This window comes from Gopherus evgoodei, chromosome 13, assembly GCF_007399415.2.
Source record: "Gopherus evgoodei ecotype Sinaloan lineage chromosome 13, rGopEvg1_v1.p, whole genome shotgun sequence".
Taxonomy (NCBI): Eukaryota; Metazoa; Chordata; order Testudines; family Testudinidae; genus Gopherus; species Gopherus evgoodei.
Window position 1 is genome coordinate 13,328,097 of NC_044334.1, and position 19,142 is coordinate 13,347,238.

The 19,142-nt window shown below is 46.1% G+C and overlaps 1 protein-coding gene across 1 annotated transcript in view; it reads left to right on the forward strand.

Annotated features, from left to right (window-relative positions):
• Positions 1-18,743, forward strand: part of MMP17 (matrix metallopeptidase 17) — a 37,533-nt gene extending 18,790 nt beyond the window's left edge. The window contains exons 4-9 of the mRNA XM_030583418.1: positions 1,266-1,442; positions 1,579-1,678; positions 5,084-5,166; positions 10,384-10,536; positions 13,546-13,803; positions 15,114-18,743. Of these exons, the coding sequence (XP_030439278.1) occupies positions 1,266-1,442; positions 1,579-1,678; positions 5,084-5,166; positions 10,384-10,536; positions 13,546-13,803; positions 15,114-15,445 (1,103 nt within the window). The 3' untranslated portion in view covers positions 15,446-18,743. The remainder of the gene's footprint in view (positions 1-1,265; positions 1,443-1,578; positions 1,679-5,083; positions 5,167-10,383; positions 10,537-13,545; positions 13,804-15,113) is intronic.
• Positions 18,744-19,142: the final 399 nt, after the last annotated feature.

Sequence of the window (19,142 nt, forward strand, 5' to 3'; positions counted from 1 at the left end):
CCAGATGCTAATTTTCTCGTCATGCCACCTCTCCTGCTGATGTCCCAGTGGTTTCTGCTGCCTGGGCTTAATAATTTCATTTAGACCAAATCTTTCTCCTTGAAATTGACTAATATTTTTTTTCTCTCTCTCTCTTTTTTTTTTGAGGGGGGGTTTGGTTACTCTGATTTCTCTCTCCTACCTTGCTCCTCTCTGTCCCCATGTTCAAAAACCAGAACTCCCAGGAGACCTGGCTACAGAGAATGTTACAGCTGACCATATTCCCCTTTCAATGCCACATCTCCTGGGGCTAATGTTACTATGGACAACCTGATTTTCAAACCGCCTCACAAAAGCTGCCTTGCCACAAGCTGCCCCCTTCTCTTCCTCTTGCACACTTTTTTGCACCAAGCCCTTTACTCCAAACAATTTGTTCACCAGTCTCTTCCTCTTGCCCTGCCCATGCTCAGACTGGGTCATAGAGGCAGTCCTGGGGGGACATACACTGACATCCTCCCAATCCACTTGAGACCCAGACAAACTGTGCTGCAAGCTGCGATGGGGTGGGCAGTTACTGCGGAACCCTTCAGTGCTTTTTTGTAAGGGGAACTGGGCAAACAGCTGAGATTTCAAGACAGCTAGTCAGGCTGCCTGCATTAGCCACAGGGTGCAGAACCTGATCCAGAACAGCCATGTCATGTCTGACTCCACTGCTATACAGCTGCTAATCAAGGCAACCTGTGTGGAGCCTGTGACTCTGTATCTCGTGACAATGAACCGGGGCCCTCCAGTGTCCCTGTCCAAGTACTGAACAAAATCCTTACATTGGCCTCATCTATGCAGGGGCCCCAGAGCTTCAGGACCGTGCTACGCTAGGTGCAATGCCGAGGCCAACGGTACGGCGGGTGGGGATATCCAGCTGGCAGCGACGCCGGCTCTGGCAGATAGGGCAGTGCTGGCAGTGTGGTATCAGTCAGCTGGTGGATATCCCCATCCGCTCACTGTTGGAATTAAACTCAGGTACTTTGGCCCAACGCTGTAGCGAAAGCACTTCCTGTCTGTAAATGTGTAGACCACTGAGGGCTGTCTGATCAGAGACTGCCTCTCCCAGGGAGCTGCCCACTGATCTCCCAAAGACTCTTAGTCTCCGGCTCCAACCATTCGACCTCAGTCCCTCACACTGACACACACGTGCATGTTGAAGTAGATGCCTGAATGCCCACCACTGCCCAAAGCGTGAAGAGCACACCCTGTTATTTTGATACTGATGATGACTTTATTTTCAGATGCCCATGGGATGGACCTGTTTGCCGTGGCAGTCCATGAGTTTGGCCACGCTATCGGCTTGACTCACATCTCTGCATTAGAGTCTATCATGAGACCCTATTACCAGGGACCGGTGGGGGATCCCCTGAAGTATGACCTGCCTTACGAAGACAAAGTCAGAATCTGGCAACTGTATGGTTAGTTCATGCCCCCATGAGTGGTTTTATGCTTCATTTCATCGGCAATGGCTCGCAAAGACAGCTCTTCTCCGGGATGCATTCTCTAGCTGTTGGTGGTGGTGTGCCCTCTAATGCTTCCTGTCTTTATTCCTAGGAGTCAGGGATTCTGTGTCCCCAACAGCCAAGCCTGAAGTAACCAAAACTGACGACCACCCTGTTCTGCCAGAGCTGCCAGAGAACCGCTCCACTGTGCAGTAAGCAGAAGTGCCACCAATGTCCTTGGGTGTCTTCTCAGACCACGGGGTGGATACTTCCCTTTAGCTGTGGTTGCAGCAGGGAGTTAAAGCCAGAAGAAGTAGGCAGAGGGGTGACTCCAATACATGTCCCCTCCCCGCCCAAATCATGGCTAGTTACCAACCATGGGGTTGGGGATTTTCAGATTGGGAAGGGGGAGGGAACCAAAGGAGCGATTTCTACATACAGGGCTCACTCTCATGGGGACCCACTAGATTTCTGAGTCCAGCTCCAGAACAGCCTTGTTTGCTTGGTCGGGGTAGATGTGTGAAGTGCAGCAGCTCCTAGCAAGAACCTTTGAATAATCGTGTGCGGTGCTTTCCCCAAAAGGTGCTAATTCTTCTAGCCTGGGAACCACTGAGGTCCAGCTCATTCTGGCCACTGGTGTCCTGTTTGCATTCTTTGTTACTATCAATCTCCTTGTAATGTGCATCCAGAAGAGTTAAAAGTGGCCCAGGGATAAAACCAGTGTGGGTAAGAAGCTTGAGGAGATGTTAATTCAGGACTAGAACATAAATAAGGAATTCAGGGTGTGCTGGGGGATTTTGTAGAAAAGAGAAAAGTGCTGCTTATTAGGGAAAAAGGACAAGATGAATGTCATTCTTCCTGGGTATCCAAACCCTCACCTATGCTTGCGTGTGTGTGGTATTTTTATTTAAAGAGCTGGCTAATTGGCAAAGGGCCAGATCCACAAAGGTAATTCTGCCCCTAACATCCATTGATTTAATGTAAGTTACCCTTTTGGATTTGGGCCAAAGCTTATATTTCATTCTGGATTTTCAGAAAGTGCTGAGCACCCACCATCTGAGAACTGGGGTCCTTTACTTTTGCTCTTGTTGAGTACCCAAAATCGCTAGTCACGCGTGAAAATCTAGGTTTTATTGTGTGTATTTCAAACAAGAAGCAAATTTGGTCTACTGTGTGTAAAAATATCTTCATGACGTTTTTAATTAAATGAAACCATTTATTTTATGTACGAAGAACTTCTCTTCAATGTTGGCATCACCACTGGGAGAATCAGATCATTAAAGTCACTGGAAAGAGTATGAAATTCAGAAGTCTAGTTTCACACTCTTAAGTTGGGGGAAGAGCAGAGCTGTAATCGAAATAACATCAGGGTGAAAAGTCAATTAGACCTTTAAAATTCTTTAATTTTAACAACTGAAGATGTTGCTAAGAACTCAGGCAGAGGTTGTTTTTAAAATATATGGGGCCAGATGCTCAACTGGTGTAAATCAGCATAAATCCATTGACTTCCATGGGGATACACTGAGTTTATATCAGCTGAGGATCTAACACAGGATTTTAATTTTGACAAGTGTCTCTTGAATAATGAATAGGCAGACGAGTAGATAAATAGATGAGGCAAGACAGCTCTGGGCAGCATATCAGGGCACGGAAGCCTTTTCTCTGCTGGTAAAATCCACTCAGAATTCTTGAATTACGATTATGCAGCTGATGCAACCCAGCATGGCCTCAGGGGCTTAGTTATATTTGGAGGGTCCCTTGGATAACTGAAGTGACGTCTTTAGAATTCTGCTTTGTTCCTTAGAAGCAGGGTGATCATTGGAAGCATACAAGGATATTCTTTTTTTTTTACCGTGAGGATGAGCAAGAGGCTTTCCTGGGAACAGCCTTTCTATGGAGAGTTTCCTGAATGCTGGTAGGGCTGTCAGACTGTGGGGATGTGGGGACAATGCTTTATTTAAGATGTGCCCTGCAATGGGATAATTCCATCAATTTACTGACCCGGGTCAGAATCATGCAGTGGGCTTTTCCTGATAAAGCCCCCGAAAGGTAGGGTGAAAAGTCTGAAAGCTCAAGGAGGTTCATGCTGGGAGATTTCATCCTCCTCACAGTGTGGGTGGGCTGGGTGCTGTATTGGTCATGTTTAGTTAGATACCCTCTGCAAAGCTGTCATCGTAATGGGCTCGCAGATTCCTTCTCTCCTGCCATTTAAAGCAAATCCCACATAATGTTTTCTGTGCATGTGTGCGTGCCATCCTCTAGTGATTGAACCACGGAGAGGATAAGGGACCTACTACTACCAGTAAAGGGAATTTTCCTTCAGGTCAAGTGGTTGAGGTCTATGTTTCCAGAGCTGAAGGACAAAGGTTCTAATCCCAACTCCTCTGGGGCAGGTGTTTTGTTTAGCTAGTAACAGTATTGTCAGAAACCCAAAGATTTGTTATATTTCTAGTGGCACAATTGTATCAGTTGTGTTTGTTGCCATGATGCTTTGAAAGAAGGGAGCTGGCTCTTTCCCTTGGCCACACAGCACTGTATCACTAACGTGAAGTCTGTTTTATGGAGTCAAAGGGTGCTCAGATACCAGGGTGAATTTTTGGTTCGGCTCAGACATGTGGCTGGTGTATTATGTAGGGATTGAGAAGTTGACAGTGCCAGCAGTCTGATATGAAGTTCTTCTAAAAGCAAATTAGATTCATACTTCCCTGTCATGAAGAGCAGCTGATCTGTATACGGTTCACAAATCCTTTCTTTGCTCTCTATCAATCATTGTACAAGGGCTTTGTTACTCTTTAAATTCTTCATACTCCCTGTGACCCCACCACACACCTTATTAAAACAGGATCTCAGCCAGGCCAGTCACTGTCTGGGCATTCACCATCTGGCCCCTGACCCCCTTTGTTTGGTTTCTGTTACCGCCTCATGGTGCGGCTGTGACCCCCAGCAGCTCAGAGTCTATGTCCAGAGTTCCTGGTTGATGAAGTTACTCTTGTCAGCCTGTGTGCTTTTTGTTCAGTGAGTATCTTGCTGTACCCGGGTCGGGGGCCCAGGTGGGCTCTCAGACACACCCCAGTGAAGCTGGAGTAATAGCTTTGCCTGCACTGGAGTTCCTCTGGCTTTCCAGAGGTGCTACAGAGAGCAGAATCTAGCTCCCCGTCTCCTTGGCTCTTGGTGATGATCTCACATAGAAAGGGGAAGGTTGTGTCTGCCATGGATTCGTTTTGTAGAGAAAACTGTCTTAAAGCTGCCATTTGTCCAAAAAAGCTTTGCAGAGCCTCTGCCTTGGAAAATCCCCTGTGCACAAGGCTGGGTTCACAGCAAGGCTGATTTGGGGGTGAGAGCAGGAACCCGCCAAGCGTTAGGCCTCTGTGACCTTCTGCATCATTCCTAGTTACAGCCACGTCCCATTGAACCCCTCCATCTCGACAGCCCAGGGCTGCAGATCCCAGGTCTGTGTGCACTGAAGAATTGTCTTCAGCCAGACTAGCCAGTGCAGTGAGTGGGAGGGGAATTGCTGCTTGCCTGGGGGAGCAGTGCCCAGTCCTGGGGAGCTGGAGAGCCCTGCTCCTGGCTGCAGGGGTGGGGCTGCCGCTCACATGAGTGCTGTCTTTCTGCAGGCTCAGAAGAGATATGCCCAACAGGTGCAACACTCACTTTGACGCTGTGGCTCAGATCAGAGGCGAGGCTTTCTTCTTCAAAGGTAAGCAGCTGCTTTCCGCGTAACAGCTTAGATGACCTTTGCCAAGCCGAAGCTGCACGTAGTTCTGCATTACACAGCTGGACTCCATTCATGCAAACCGTTCAGTCTACTCTTCTCTTTGAACCTGGTCTCCAGAAGAGGGATGGCTTTGCCGAGATGTCCGGGGCATGGAGTCAGGGTATTGGTTGCAGTACTAGGTTCACATCCAGTAGTATTGGGTTTGCTGCAGAGCTGCCTGCCAGGACTTGATTCTCATTCACACAGAGGCCACTTTACAACGTTGGGGCAGCATAAAGAGCTCTCAGAACTTTAAGACCCTCTACCTACACCCACCTTCAGGTCCTGCTGGAGCAGTATAAAGAGGCCTTGGTGTAAATGAGAGCCATTAGGATCACCACCTGGCTCGAAACTAGTAGGATAGACATGATTTTCAAAAAGGATGCAGCAGATGTAGAAGAGACCTAGAGACGGGCGTTGGTGACAATGAAACGTGGAGAGTGACTGGCTTTGTCTACACTGCCAATTGAACGACAAAGCTTTTGTCGTTCACAGGTGCTTAAAAAAGCCTCCTGCCCCCACCCAAAAGATGAAAGTTTTGCCATGGCAAGTGGCTGTGTAAATGGCTCGTTGTCAGCAGGAGCACTCTCCTATCAACAACGCAAACCCCGCTCATAGGGAGCGGAAATATTTTGTCCACAAAAGTGCCGACAAGCAGCATTTACACTGCCCGACCTTTAGCGACACGGCCGTGTAGACAAAGCCTAAATGAGGCCTGCTTGTTTTAGTGAGGAGGTGAATGAGGGTCATGGTAGAGGTATACACAATACTGAATGGTAAATCAGGCACTTCTGCTTACCCAAGAACGAAGGGAAAATCCAGTGGAATTAAGAGACAATAAATTTAAACTGACACATAATTAAACTATGGAATTCACTGCTGCTAGAAGCTAAAGAGGCAAAGAATTGAATAGGATTCTAATGAATGATTAGGAATGTATGTAAACTGTAAGAACATCTGCAGTTACACTAATTGGGTGGTAAGGCTCTCAGGACTTCAGCCAATCACTGACTGCCTGGAGCTCAGAAGAAACTTCCCTTTCTTCCCCCCCTTCATCTTGCCCCCAGTCATGTTTTTGCATAACTGCCTATTATGGGGGTTTTACACTTTGCTCTGAACCAGCTCTCAATGGCCACTGTTAGAGACAGAATATCATCAATGTCTGCTATGCCACTATTTGAGCTATTCAACCAGACTCTCCAGGATTTCAAAGTGCCGAACTGAAACTGGCATTTGCAGTATCAAAGTACAGATCTGGGTCCATCTGAGGATTGAGAGAACAGCCGCAGATCACTTTGACTTTTGTCCTGAATGCCTTCAACTTCCCTTTCCGCCCACATGTCACGTTCCTGGTTCCACATGCTGTGCATGCACCATCATCCAAAGACGACAACAGACGCACAAAATTACGGTACCATCTGGTTCCATGTTTACTGAACAGTTGCTGACAGTGTATCTCCAGGGGTGACAGGCTGTCTAAGAGAATCCTGCCAGCGTCTCCTCAGCTGTGCAGAGTCCTTCTCTGCGTGGTCTCCCGGGGGTTCCTTTGCCTTTGAGGTGGAAAGGTCCCCGACTGAGGCCACTGTGATGCAATGCTTCTTCTACAATCGTTTGTCCAGAACTGACTCACCTGATCTCCTAGGGGAGAAGAAAGGCATCTCCTCACTGAGATGATAAACAGAAATCAGGAGAGTTTACAGTGTCTCCACTGAAACATGTCACTACCAGGTGGAAGGAGGGAGGGCATCCAAAGAGGGAATGAACAAAAGCATTTGAAGATGCCTGTGCCACTGAGGCAGCACAAAGCAGAAGATGATGTTCACACCATGGGGCACTCTCTCTGCAGACGTCTTTTTCTTTCTCACTCCTGCACGCAGCTGCTGGCTCCAACGAGGCAGCAAGAAAGAAAGGGAGTTAGGAGAGGAGAACTAGGCCCACGTCCAGACTAACCCGCGGCATCGGCGGGTTAAAATCGATTGCTCGGGGATCGATATATCCCGTCTAGTCTGGACGCGGTGTATCGATCCCCGAGCGCGCTTACATCGATTCCGGAACTCCCATCAACCCGAACGGAGTTCCGGAATCGACACGGAGAGCCGCGGACATCGATGCCGCGCCGTCCAGACTGATGAGTACCTCGATTTTAGAAATTCGACTTCAGCTACGTTATTCCCGTAGCTGAAGTTGCGTATCTAAAATCGATTTTAATACCTAGTCTGGACGTGGCCTAGAACGAAAAACCAAGAGAGAAATCCTCCTCATGGTTTGCTTCTGGCATATATTTGTCACGTGTGTGTTTCTTCTGGCAAAGCAAGGGCAGATTTAAAGGACCAGATCCTTGGCTGGTAGAAATCTGTATAGCTGCATTGGCATCAATTAGCCAGGTCCTCAGCTGGTGTAAATCTCCATAGCTTCAGTGATGTCAATAGGCAGGTCTGGCATAAACTGGCATAACTCCATTAATTTCAATTTGCCTTAGCTCAGGATCTCGCTCAAAAGCTATAGATTGGACTGAGGTAATTATCACCTCTTGCTGGGTGGGTCCCAATTCTGAGGCAACAACTTGTCAGAACCGCATACAGAATGCCACCAAACAGTCATGTGAAACCTAAAGTAACACCGCATGGAGGCAGGTTTCTATGCAGTCCCTCCAACTGGTGCAGTTCAAATGCAGAGTGCATCGTCAGTTACCCAGCGTTCCTGTGGACTTTAATGGAATTGCAGAGTTTCAGGACTTCTGAAAATCAGACCATTTCGATTTAGGACCCTCACTTTAGGCAACCCAAGTTTTAAACTTTGGCCCACTTATATAGTGTGTACAGAAATGTTGCCAGAGGCATCCAGCGTGCTGAGAGCATTTCACAGCTGGAATCAAAACCACCAAGCATCAGAAAAAGCAGAATGCCTTCACCCACATGAGTGGGGACTTACCACGATCTCTGTGAATTGAGGGAGGTCAGGAAGGTCCATCTTAACCTTGGACCTTGGTTTTCATGCTTACATTTCAATCTGCCAGGCTTGGGCTGTCCTTACGTCAGGCTCTCTCACCATAAATGAAATCATTTCACTCTCTACGCTAATTACCGTTCTTGCCCAGGATGGCCTGGGGATAGTCAGAGTCAGTGCGGATTTCTGCAGGCAGACCTGGCCACGGTGAGGTGATAACATGAGCTTCGTGGCAAATGGGAGCCATTGCATTCAGAATTCACTGCTACCTAAATTGCTACGTTTCTGTTGCTCCCGACGGCCTCTTGGAAATCAGCTTATTCCTGACTTCGAATTCAGATTGAAAGCTGGCTTCTTGCAGCCGCACACCTGCTGAGCGCATCAGTAGGGAAAGAAAGAGAACTGCTAAATAATACAAAGTGGTGGGGTTTCTCCAGTTATGTCAAATTAGCACTGAGTGCGTTTAACTTTCGATACATTCCTATTAACAAAGCAATTAGGCCAACCATATTTCTTCTGAAAACCATGAAAATCTGGCATATTCCAGTGCAAGCCTAATTTGAGATGCAAAGAACATCTTTATTTAATTACATGTTTCCATAAATGTACAACAGCCACACAGTTTGAATACTAGATTTATAATGATCTTAAAAGAATTTGTAATTACTGCCTTTTGTAACAGTTGAATGTATTATTCAGACATAGATTTCAGTCATATAGAGCAAATAGGCAAAATGCAGCAGAAGAATAAGTATGTGATATAAATCCTTATAATTATAATTAAAAAATCCCCACACTGCAGATGTTTAAGTGTTGGAGTTTTGCCTCCTGCATTGTTAGGCTAAGATCCAATTTCTATAAAATTTTGAAAGTTGGTGTCACAGTCTGCCAGCTCTGTAGAAATGTCGTTGAATGTCTTGAATACAAATCTGAAGAAACGTCTTGGACCTTGCTCATTTCCCAGGGGGGATCCCTGCTATGCCAAAAGGGATATGCATAACCTCACAACAATAGCTTCTTGGGAATGGGGGTACTAGAGAGGAGACTGAGGGGAGATAGGGTAGGTAATCAGCCTGCTTCCTCCAGCTCAGAACTCATGCTATAGACATCCCAGGGGAACATGCATTCATGGAATGTGCTGCAAAACCACAGAAATTCAGGTGGAGAGTTCCAAACGTGCCTAAGGGAATTAAGTACCCAACTCCCATTGAATGGGATTTGGTAATGTAACTGCCTGATGCACCTTTGCATATCCCAGCCTTAAACATGTTCCCCTTTCAGCAAACATTGGTTGGGATGGGAAGGGAAGATCAATGTGATTTCTTGCTGAGCCCCAGTTCCTAGGGCTGATGTAGATGGGTGCAGCTTCGCTGAAGTTGCTGGAGCTGTGCCTTTTTACATCAGCAGAGAATTTGTCTCGTCGTAACATTTTGGGTGAGAAGGAGGCCACCTTCTCAATACATCTTGGAATGGTGCACAATATACATCAGTTGTGCCTTCTGTTCAGCTCTTCCTTTCTTTCTCTGTATTTTTTCTTTATTCCTCCATTCCTACCCCTTTATAAAAGCTACTGGATTTCAGATCACCTCTTCCTAGTACACAATATGGGTTGGTTGAAGAAGGTTGTGCAAAATATTCAAACACTTGGAGGTCAGAGTCACGGCAGAGCAACATACAGTAGTAGTCACTGTTTGCTAAAGCAATTGGCGGTGTGGGGAGAAGGAAAAGCTCCAGATACTTCTGTCTCTTCAGAGACTATCACTTGTTGGGCTAGTCTGTGGTCTGATCTAGCCTAGTTTTATCTGTCTCAGTACTCTTTGGTCTCAGGTGCTCAGTTGCTGGGTGGTAATGATGCTGGTACTGATGCTGAGGCAGCATATTCAGCCCTGGAGGGAAGGAGAGGAAATATCTCCTGTCTCTCTGCAGAATGTTCTCTGGAGCAGCACGGATGCTCTTAGCAGTAAAAGATTCATTTATCAGACAGAAGGACGGTGACTGTAATGCAGAGTCTGGAAGTGGATTTCTCCTTATGGCTCAGTGTCAGGGATATGGGAGCCATCCAAGGGATGGGGAATAAAAGAAAGCAAGTAGTTTCATAGTTCCCACCTTATATACTTTGTTTTCTACTATCCCCGGTCTCCACCCACAGCTTTTTCCTCCTAGCAAAGGGGTGTTATGGTGTGGTTCATTAATGTCCAATCTGTATTCATCTAGGCAAGTACTTCTGGAGACTGACTCGCAATAAACACTTGGTCTCCCTCCAGCCAGCTCAGATCCACCGTTTCTGGAGGGGTCTCCCCCTCAACATGAACAGTGTGGACGCGGTGTACGAGAGAACCAATGACCACAAGATCGTGTTCTTCAAAGGTAAGAGTAAAAACATTGTTAAAGGTACCATGCATCTCTTGCTAGTATCTGTGGCTTTAGTATCTAGTGACAGTGAGGCAGCCTTCAGCGGCATGCCTATGGGAGGTCTGCTGTTCTCACGGTTTTGGCGGTAATTCAGTGGTGGGTACGCAAAGGCGCGGGATCAGCAGCTCATCCGCAGAAATGCCGATGAATCCACGTGACTGTCAGACCTCCCGCAGAAACGCCATCGAATCCGTGTGACCGGCGGACCCCCCCGCAGAAATGCCACCGAATCCGCGTGACCGGTGGACCTCCTGCAGAAACGCCGCCGAAGGCTGTCTGACTGCCATGCTTGGGGCAGCAAAGAACATAGAGCCCCCTCGGTCCCAAGTGTGCATGCTGAGGTGTTCCTCTGAGCTCCTGGTTCATAAGCTGCCATGAACCCACCATTGCAAGGCTAATACATATTAGGCTGCTATTAGAGCCACTCAAAAAGAAACAATTATGTTTGGTTTTAAAAAAATGAAAAAAATTCACTTTCTCAAATAGGACCAACTGGAGTAGCAAACTGCTTTTTTTTTTCTTAAACAAGTGCTACAATTCTTAGAATCATAGAATATCAGGACTGAAAGATCTCAGAACTTCATCTAGTCCAACCCCCTGCTCAAAGCAGGACCAATCCCCAACTAAATCATCCCAGCCAGGACTTTGTCAAGCCTGACCCTAAAAACCTCTGAGGAAAGAGATTACCCCACCTCCCTAGGTAACCCATTCCAGTGCGTCACCACCCTCCTAGTGAAATAGTTTTTCTTAATATCCAACCTAAACCTCCCTGACTGCAACTTGAGGCCATTACTCCTTGTTCTCTCATCTGCCACCACTGAGAACAGTCTAGATCCATCCAATTTGGAACCTCCTTTCAGGTAATTGAAAGCAGCTATCAAATCTCCCCTCACTCTTCTCTTCGGCCGGCTAAATAATCCCAGTTCCCTCAGCCGCTCCTCATAAGTCACGTGCTCTAGCCCCCGCATATTCTTTTTCTTTCCCTTTATAGTTCATTGAGTGAAGATGGATTTTTAATTCTTCTGCCCTAACAGGGCCTACCCTGAGCATCTTGCATGTGAAACATTCAGTGTTGTTGGAGGCACTTGGAAAAATTTGCTGGCTGTGTGCATCAGTGCCTGAGTGAGGTTATAGTAGCTAGGCTGCAGAAGGGCCCTACTAGTAGTGTTAGCTAAGGTTAGAGTTCCTTCAGCTCAAAGAGTTTTGGAGCTGAAGAGCCAGGATTCTAGCCCTGGTACCCAGCTGCATGTGATTTAGGTGAGAACTGTTTCTGTCTGCAGTGCACCGACTCATTACAGTAATTCAGTAAACTATGTTCCACCCCAGTGACTAGGCATTAGGTTCGGTTCATACTTCTGAAGTGTCCTACGCGGAAGAACTAAATGTACCTCAGGCCCGTTCATTCCTGGTATTATGCCTGCTGCCAGTAGTTGCTCAGTTAGTTTGAATTTAACTAATTAGCAATCTCCCACACTCAAAACTGTGGCTGTGCCTCCATTGTGTAATTACTGCACCCAGCACTGAAACTGGGTCTGTGGTGCTTTTTAGGGAGCTGGTCTACTGGATAACTCGAAAAGGAGCAGCTGTGCTAAGCTTCTCTTGGTTGGAAATTGCTTTTTGCATCTATAATGTCCCACTTTGTGTGTGATAAATTATTGATTTCGGAAGTGCTGAATCGTAGAGGTGAGGCTGCAGAAATGGATTATCCTCAGTAATGGATCCCACACACACTTCTGCACCCATTAAAGCTTTTAAGGCCTCCCACATACTGCCGAAGCATTATTTTCTCAGATGGAGAAATCCAAAATGGCCACCATATACTCCTCGAGGACCCTGCCAAACCACACAGCTACTGAAAGAACAATATCAGAGAGGCAAACAATCCATAGGTCCAATTATAGATTCTGGGCCAGATTCACTCCTTTGAGCGCAGGGCTTGCAGTTTGTATCCTCTGTGCACATAGGAGCAGCTGCGCTAGAGCATGGTCTGCATGGATTCCCCTCTGGGAGAGCAGCCAAATACTATGGTAATGGAGGCCATATAAGTACCCAGGACCAGCGCTAGTGTTTTCAGCACCCTAGCCGCACAGCCATTTTGCCACCCCGCACGCTGGTCCCGCGGCTCCGGTGGAGCTGCCGCAGTCATGCCTCCGGAGGGTCGGCCAGTCCGCGGATCTGGTGGAGCTGCCACAGCCGCGCCTGCGGGAGGTCCACCGGAGCCATGGGAGCAGAGGACCGTCCACAGGAATGCCTGCGGCAGCTCCACTGGAGCCGCGGGACCAGGGGTCCCTCCGCAATCACAACTGTGGCAGGTCCACTGGAGCCGCCTGCCGCTCCCCCCCCGGCAAAATGCTGCCCCCCAATAATCCTGGCACCCTAGGCAATTGCCTCGGCCGCCTTAATGGAAGTGCCGGCCCTGTAAGTACCCAAGATAGATAGATCTCTTGAGACGCCATGTGCCCTTCCTACCACATGTGCAGGTCTTTCAAATCTAACTGAATGAATGCACAGAAACTTGGGAGAGTCGCCTACAAAAGTGGTGCGTACGTGCGTTAGTGTTAAAAGATGAATTACAGATAAAACTTCTCCATTGGCCCTCGAAAGCTGTGTGTGACTTTTTATTTCGAACAGTTATTGTGTGGAAATCAAAGGGGATGACGGGGTGGGAAATTAAATGGCGTAACCGCAGGTGACTAGCCTCAGACTATACAACAGAATCAACATGTCTGTGTCCTGGAACCTTATGCCCCTAGCCGCAAAATAGCAAAGGCTGGCTGTATCCAAGTGGCAGTTTGACACAAGCAGCATTTTCCACAAGAAGCAGATTCCTCAGCAGGTTGTTGTTTTTGTAGTTTCCTTTCTGGAGTGCTGTGAATTCGAATCTAGGGATTGTCACAGCAGCAGATCATGGAGTGTCACCTGAAGCAGAATTGATATTTCTACCTGCCTATTTCCTCTCTGCAGGAGACAGATACTGGGTGTTCAAAGACAATAACGTGGAGGAAGGATACCCTCGGCCAATTTCGGATTTTGGCTTGCCACCGGGAGGCATCGACGCTGCTTTTTCCTGGGCCCACAATGACAAGACTTATTTCTTTAAGGACAGTCTCTACTGGCGCTATGACGACCATGAGCGGAGGATGGATCCCGGCTATCCTTCCGAGACCACTTTGTGGAAGGGCATTCCAAGCACGTTAGATGATGCAATGAGATGGTCAGATGGTGAGTCAGTGCTAGCTTAGCAGAGTTCGGTTTTGGGTTTTTTTAACCTAAGGCCTTGTCTTTACTCAAAAGTGTTGTGGCTTTAACTAGACCAGCATAGTTAAATTGGAGACGAAACAAAGGCATTAGTGCAGACACAGTTATACTAGTATAAAAGCGCTTATGCCCATGTAGTGTATTCTGTTTCAGTAAAGGAAAATAAGCGATAGCAATATAAAGTGTCTTATCTCAGTGTAGCTGCATCTACAATAGGGCTTTTACCAGCATAACTATTCTGGCAAACAAAAATCAGATCCCTTACCAACATAATTATGTCAGTAAAACTTTTGAAGTGTAGACGGGACCTAACACGCTATTCCAGCAGTGTTGCACCATTATCACTGGAGTTCTCATGAGACCTTGTGAGTACAGCTGTGAAATCTCACCATGATGCAGTTTTACTCAATGAGAGACAGAGATGTTATCACAAAAATCTTGTGGTCAGTCTTGCAAGTTATTGCTCAGTAACTGGACAAGGAAGACCTTGTGTGGGAGACCTCAGAGGTAAAACCCCAGTAAGATATGTTGAGGACACTCTGCTCTCTGTCAAAACTGTGCTCTATGCATACATTAGTATCAATACCACATGATATTAAAGGACATGGGGCTTTGGACATAACAATAAATTCCTGATCACGTTTATCATCTCAGGACATTTTTGCAAAAGTGGAGCATGTGTTCCAGCATCCTAGACAAATTCCAGGGAAGGTAACTCTGTTCTGCTACTCCCATTCCACTGGTGCTTTGATAGGATAGGAGATTCTTCTCATTTTTTGCACTGCCAGTCTGGGGTATGTCTAGACTCCGAGCTGAGGGTGACACTTCCAGCTCCAGGAGGCACATCAACATATAGGCCCTTCTGTCAAGTTAGACGTGTGAGGCTTTGCTCATCTTCCTCCCCAACCATAACTGGGACTTTGGCACCATGGCTGGTGAGTCGTGCATGTGGCAGACCCCCCGACTTGGCCACTGTAGTAGCATAGGCTAAAAGCCAGCCCTGTAAACAAACAGGTAGCACCATGTCCCTGCCTACTGTGCTGTCGTGAACAGGTGCAAGTGGACAAAAACTCCATTACTCCTGGTGGAGTTGTGTTTGCTTCCATCAGCTCAGTAACAGGATGTGTATCGCTGCTTGATGTGTAAAGTATGTCTAATAAGTAGCTGTTACTGCTGTGTCCAGCTGGGTGTGCTGCCATGGAGACTAGTGACAGAGAGCCCCTCCCAGAGCTCATACCTGCTAACCCTACATGTCTTTTTTTTTTTCTTCCCAGGTGCAACCTATTTCTTCAGGGGCAAGGAGTACTGGAAAGTGTTGGACAATGACTTGGAAGCAGAACCTGGTTACCCTCAGTCCATCGCCAGAGACTGGCTGGTGTGCGGTGATATGCAGTCTGATTCTCCAGACTCGTCAGGGAGCAGCAGGACTGGGGCGCGCTCCAATCAAGGGCAGCGCGATGAGAGCCGTTCGGAAAACGGCTATGAGGTCTGCTCATGCACCTCCTCCTCCTCAGATTCCCTCTCGGCCCGCCTGGCGCTCAGACTCTTAGCAAGCCTTGTGCTAGCAAGCGTGTGGACAGCAGCAGTGGCTTGTGCAGCACTATGACATCCAGTAACATGGACGAGAAGACGTTGCGGTGCTTCAGGGACTGGTAGTGGATAGAATCACACCATGCTACACTGTTACAGCTGAAACAAACATGCCTAGGAACATGGCAGCGAAGGTTTCAAGTTCTCCATGAGAAGTGAACTGGGTTTATTTTTATTTTTTAGTTAAAGATCTGATAATGGACTGTGGGTTCTGCACCTTCTTATTCCCCCAGCCAGCTAAAGAATAAAGACGTTGCTGAATATTAGTTACAAAGGTTCCATAGAGATGTAACACTCAGGGTGTGTAAGAACTGCCAAGTGGAGAAGGCCTGGATACATTGAAAGGCAACTCTGGTTTCATGAAAACAGACCAAATAGTGGTGAAACCCCATTGTTATTCCAGGAATAAAAGCAGCCCTGGTGTAAGGCTGTGGGAGAGATACAACAGCTGTGCTGACATTCAGTAATGTAACATGCATCTTGAATGGATATATGAGATAACATGGCATCCTGACTGCACTGGGCTTGACTGCAAAGTGGTACATTTCACAAACAAATCTACGCTGCCAGCTGATGTCAAGCTAACTCATGCCAGTTTCTATCGATCCGAAACATATTTGCCTTTATAAAGGACGTGAAGGTCACCTTTGATTCCAGATGTTTAAATGTAAGGGCTTCTCTGTTAAATCTTGGCCATACAAACATAGATACCATGGTCAGCCGCCGGTATCGATCTCCCCCTATCTTGACTGCTCGAGCTAGAGTAGCTTTTTCAGCTCTGAGCAAGTAGCAGGCTGTTATAAGCACTGGGTGCAGTCATTCGGCTGAGATAGTTACACACACAAAGCCCGTGTAATCCACATGCATCTAACTTTTCTGCTCCCGTAAATTCTATTCTAGATGTATTTCATGACTGATCACTGTATACAAAAATCACATTCGTTTAAGGCTTCCTTTGAAGGATCTGTGAGGGACTAAACTTTGAATTGTGGATGCACGCGCTAGTTTTAAATGTATTTTCAAATAGCAGGTTCTGCTTTTTGGATGGCTTCTTATATCAGCCAGACACCATTATGATACCATCGGTTGTGAATCAGTTATTCTATATGCCAGTGTCACAGTTTAATTTGGCACCATGAAATACAGTGAGGGAGAAGGAAGGGGATTAATTGTTTTAAAGTGGGGATCTTGCTCTGTAAAAATGACATGACAAAATTCCATGTTTGTCTCTCTTTCACTTACAGATCCAGTTTGCTGGGTTCACAGGTAAAAAGATGGTTTTCTAACTGTCCCCAAACTCTACATGGGACCAGAGAGTAAAGCTAGGTTCTTTCTGGCTCCTGGACCAACACTTGTCCCCCCGGCTCAGAGGAAGTGTATTATAGATGTACATATGTGGGGCTCCTATGGTTGGTTGAAATGGTTTAAATTTCACACGTTCCATCAAAAATGTTATTGGAATTTTGAGCCAAAAAAGAGTGAAAGATGTTCAGTGAAATCTTCACAAAACTTCTCTCCCCTCCTTCCCACCCCTCACATACGTTAGACAAACTTTAGAGCTAGCTGAAATTTCTAATATATGGATGCTTGATTAAGTTTATAAGAACTTGAAGACTGGATGAAATTTCAGAATTCAAAAATAATGATGAAAAACTTTTTCACCATTTTTTCTTCAGTTTCTTTTACCTGTTCTAGTTGCACCTTACCCCCATGTTGAGATCATGGTTCTCCTTTGAGTGAGTATGTACTGTGTACATTGCAGTGATAGTGTGTGCATCCAGTGTACTTGAGTTGGGAGGCACATGTGCTTGTGTACATGCACGCATGCCATCAATAGAATGTATATGTACACAACACGTCTTGAAGGACAACAGTTACTGTACAGGTAAATAACCCCTTCTTCCTGGTAGTGATATGTGAGTGAGAAGGAGCCAGCTTGACTCTCAGATCCAAGGAGAACTTGAAGGGCCACTAGATTTTAAAAAATCCTTTAAACTGTAAACTGAGCAACTTTGGTGTTGAATTACACTGCTTGGAAACCCCCTCCCCCCCAAAAAAAATTGTGATCAACTATTTCACTGGGGGAAAGTGGGGGTTGGGACCCAAAACAATGTGTTAAAAACTAGAAATTTTCCACTGGCCCTAAGTCTGGAGCCAGTGAAAGACAGTCACCATGGAACCCCGCAATGTCAATTTTCAGAGTAAAACACTTTTAAGGGAGCCATTTTCAAAAGGGCCAAGCCCTGGCCTACCTCTGTTCCCACTGAGATCAACATTGAAAATTGCTCTTGAAAATCCACCTAAGAGCCTCTTCCATGATATTTCCTGGAAGAGACTCTTCATTGAAAAAAACCAAAAAAGCAAAAAGTAGCACTAGTTTCCTCTAACTTCCAGATGAATTTAAATGATGAAACATCTCTTCCAAAGTCTTTTGGTCACTGGCCTTTCTCTCTCCCCCTTCCCATGTGGATCACGCTAACAAGTAATTCTTCTCTTCATACTAGCCACTATGGTTCACTAGGCACTGAATGGGCTGGTGTCTTTTGGTAGCCTAATGGGAATCTAATTGGTGACTCTCACACACTTGGTGCCATTTTGGGGCAAGTGAGTGTGGTGTTAAATGGGTTATATTAACTCTTTCAGGGCTTCAGGGAATGGTGTGGCTTGCGGGGAGCAAAGTCCACACAGCTACACCAGATTGTTTAGTTCTTGGTGGTTTTACTGTGTTAAGTCCCTCAGCAAAGGTTCTTCAGCAGAGTAGGCAGACACAGGATAAGAGGGAAGGTCCTCTCACGGATCGGTAACTGATTCAAAGATAAGAAACAAAGGGTAGGACTAAATGGTCGGTTTTCACAGAGGAGAGGGGTAAATAGCAGGTTCCCCAAGAGTCTGTACTGGGACCTGTTGCTGTTCAACATATTCATAAATGATCTGGAGAAAGGGGTGAACAATGAGGCAGCAAAGTTTGCAGACGATACAAAGTTACTCAAGGTAGTTCAGTCCAAACCTGACTATGAAGAGCTACAAAGGGATCTCATGAAACTGGGTGACTGGGCAACCAACTGGCAGGTGAAATTCAATATTGATAAGTGCAAAGTAATAAACAATGGAAAACATATTCTCAACTATCCATACAAAATGATAGGGATCTAAATTAACTGTTACCATTCAAGACAGAGATCTTGGAGTCATTGTGGATAGTTCTTTGAAAACATCCACTTGATGTTCAGTCAAAAAGCTTGGAAAAGGGATAGATAATAAAACAGAAACTATCATAATGCTGTTATATAAATCCATGGTACACCCACACCTTGAATACTGCATGCAGTTCTGGTCACCCCATTGCAAAAAAGATACATTCAAATTGGAAAAAGTGTTGAGATGGGGAACAGAAATGATTAGAGGGGTGGAACAACTTCCATACAAGACTGGGACTGTTCAGCTTAGAAAAGAGATGGGGGAGGGGAAGAGATGATAGAGGTCTATAAAGTCATCACCGATATGTAGAAAGCGAATAAGTGCTGTTTGTCCCTTCACATAACACACGAACTAAGGGTCACACAATTAAATTAATAGGCTGCAGGTTTAAAACAAGATAAGAAAGTCCTCCTTCACACAACGCACTATCAACCTGTGGAACTCATTGCTAGGGGATATTGTAAGGGCCAGAAGTATAAATGAGTTCAAAAAAGCATTAGATAACTTCATGGAGG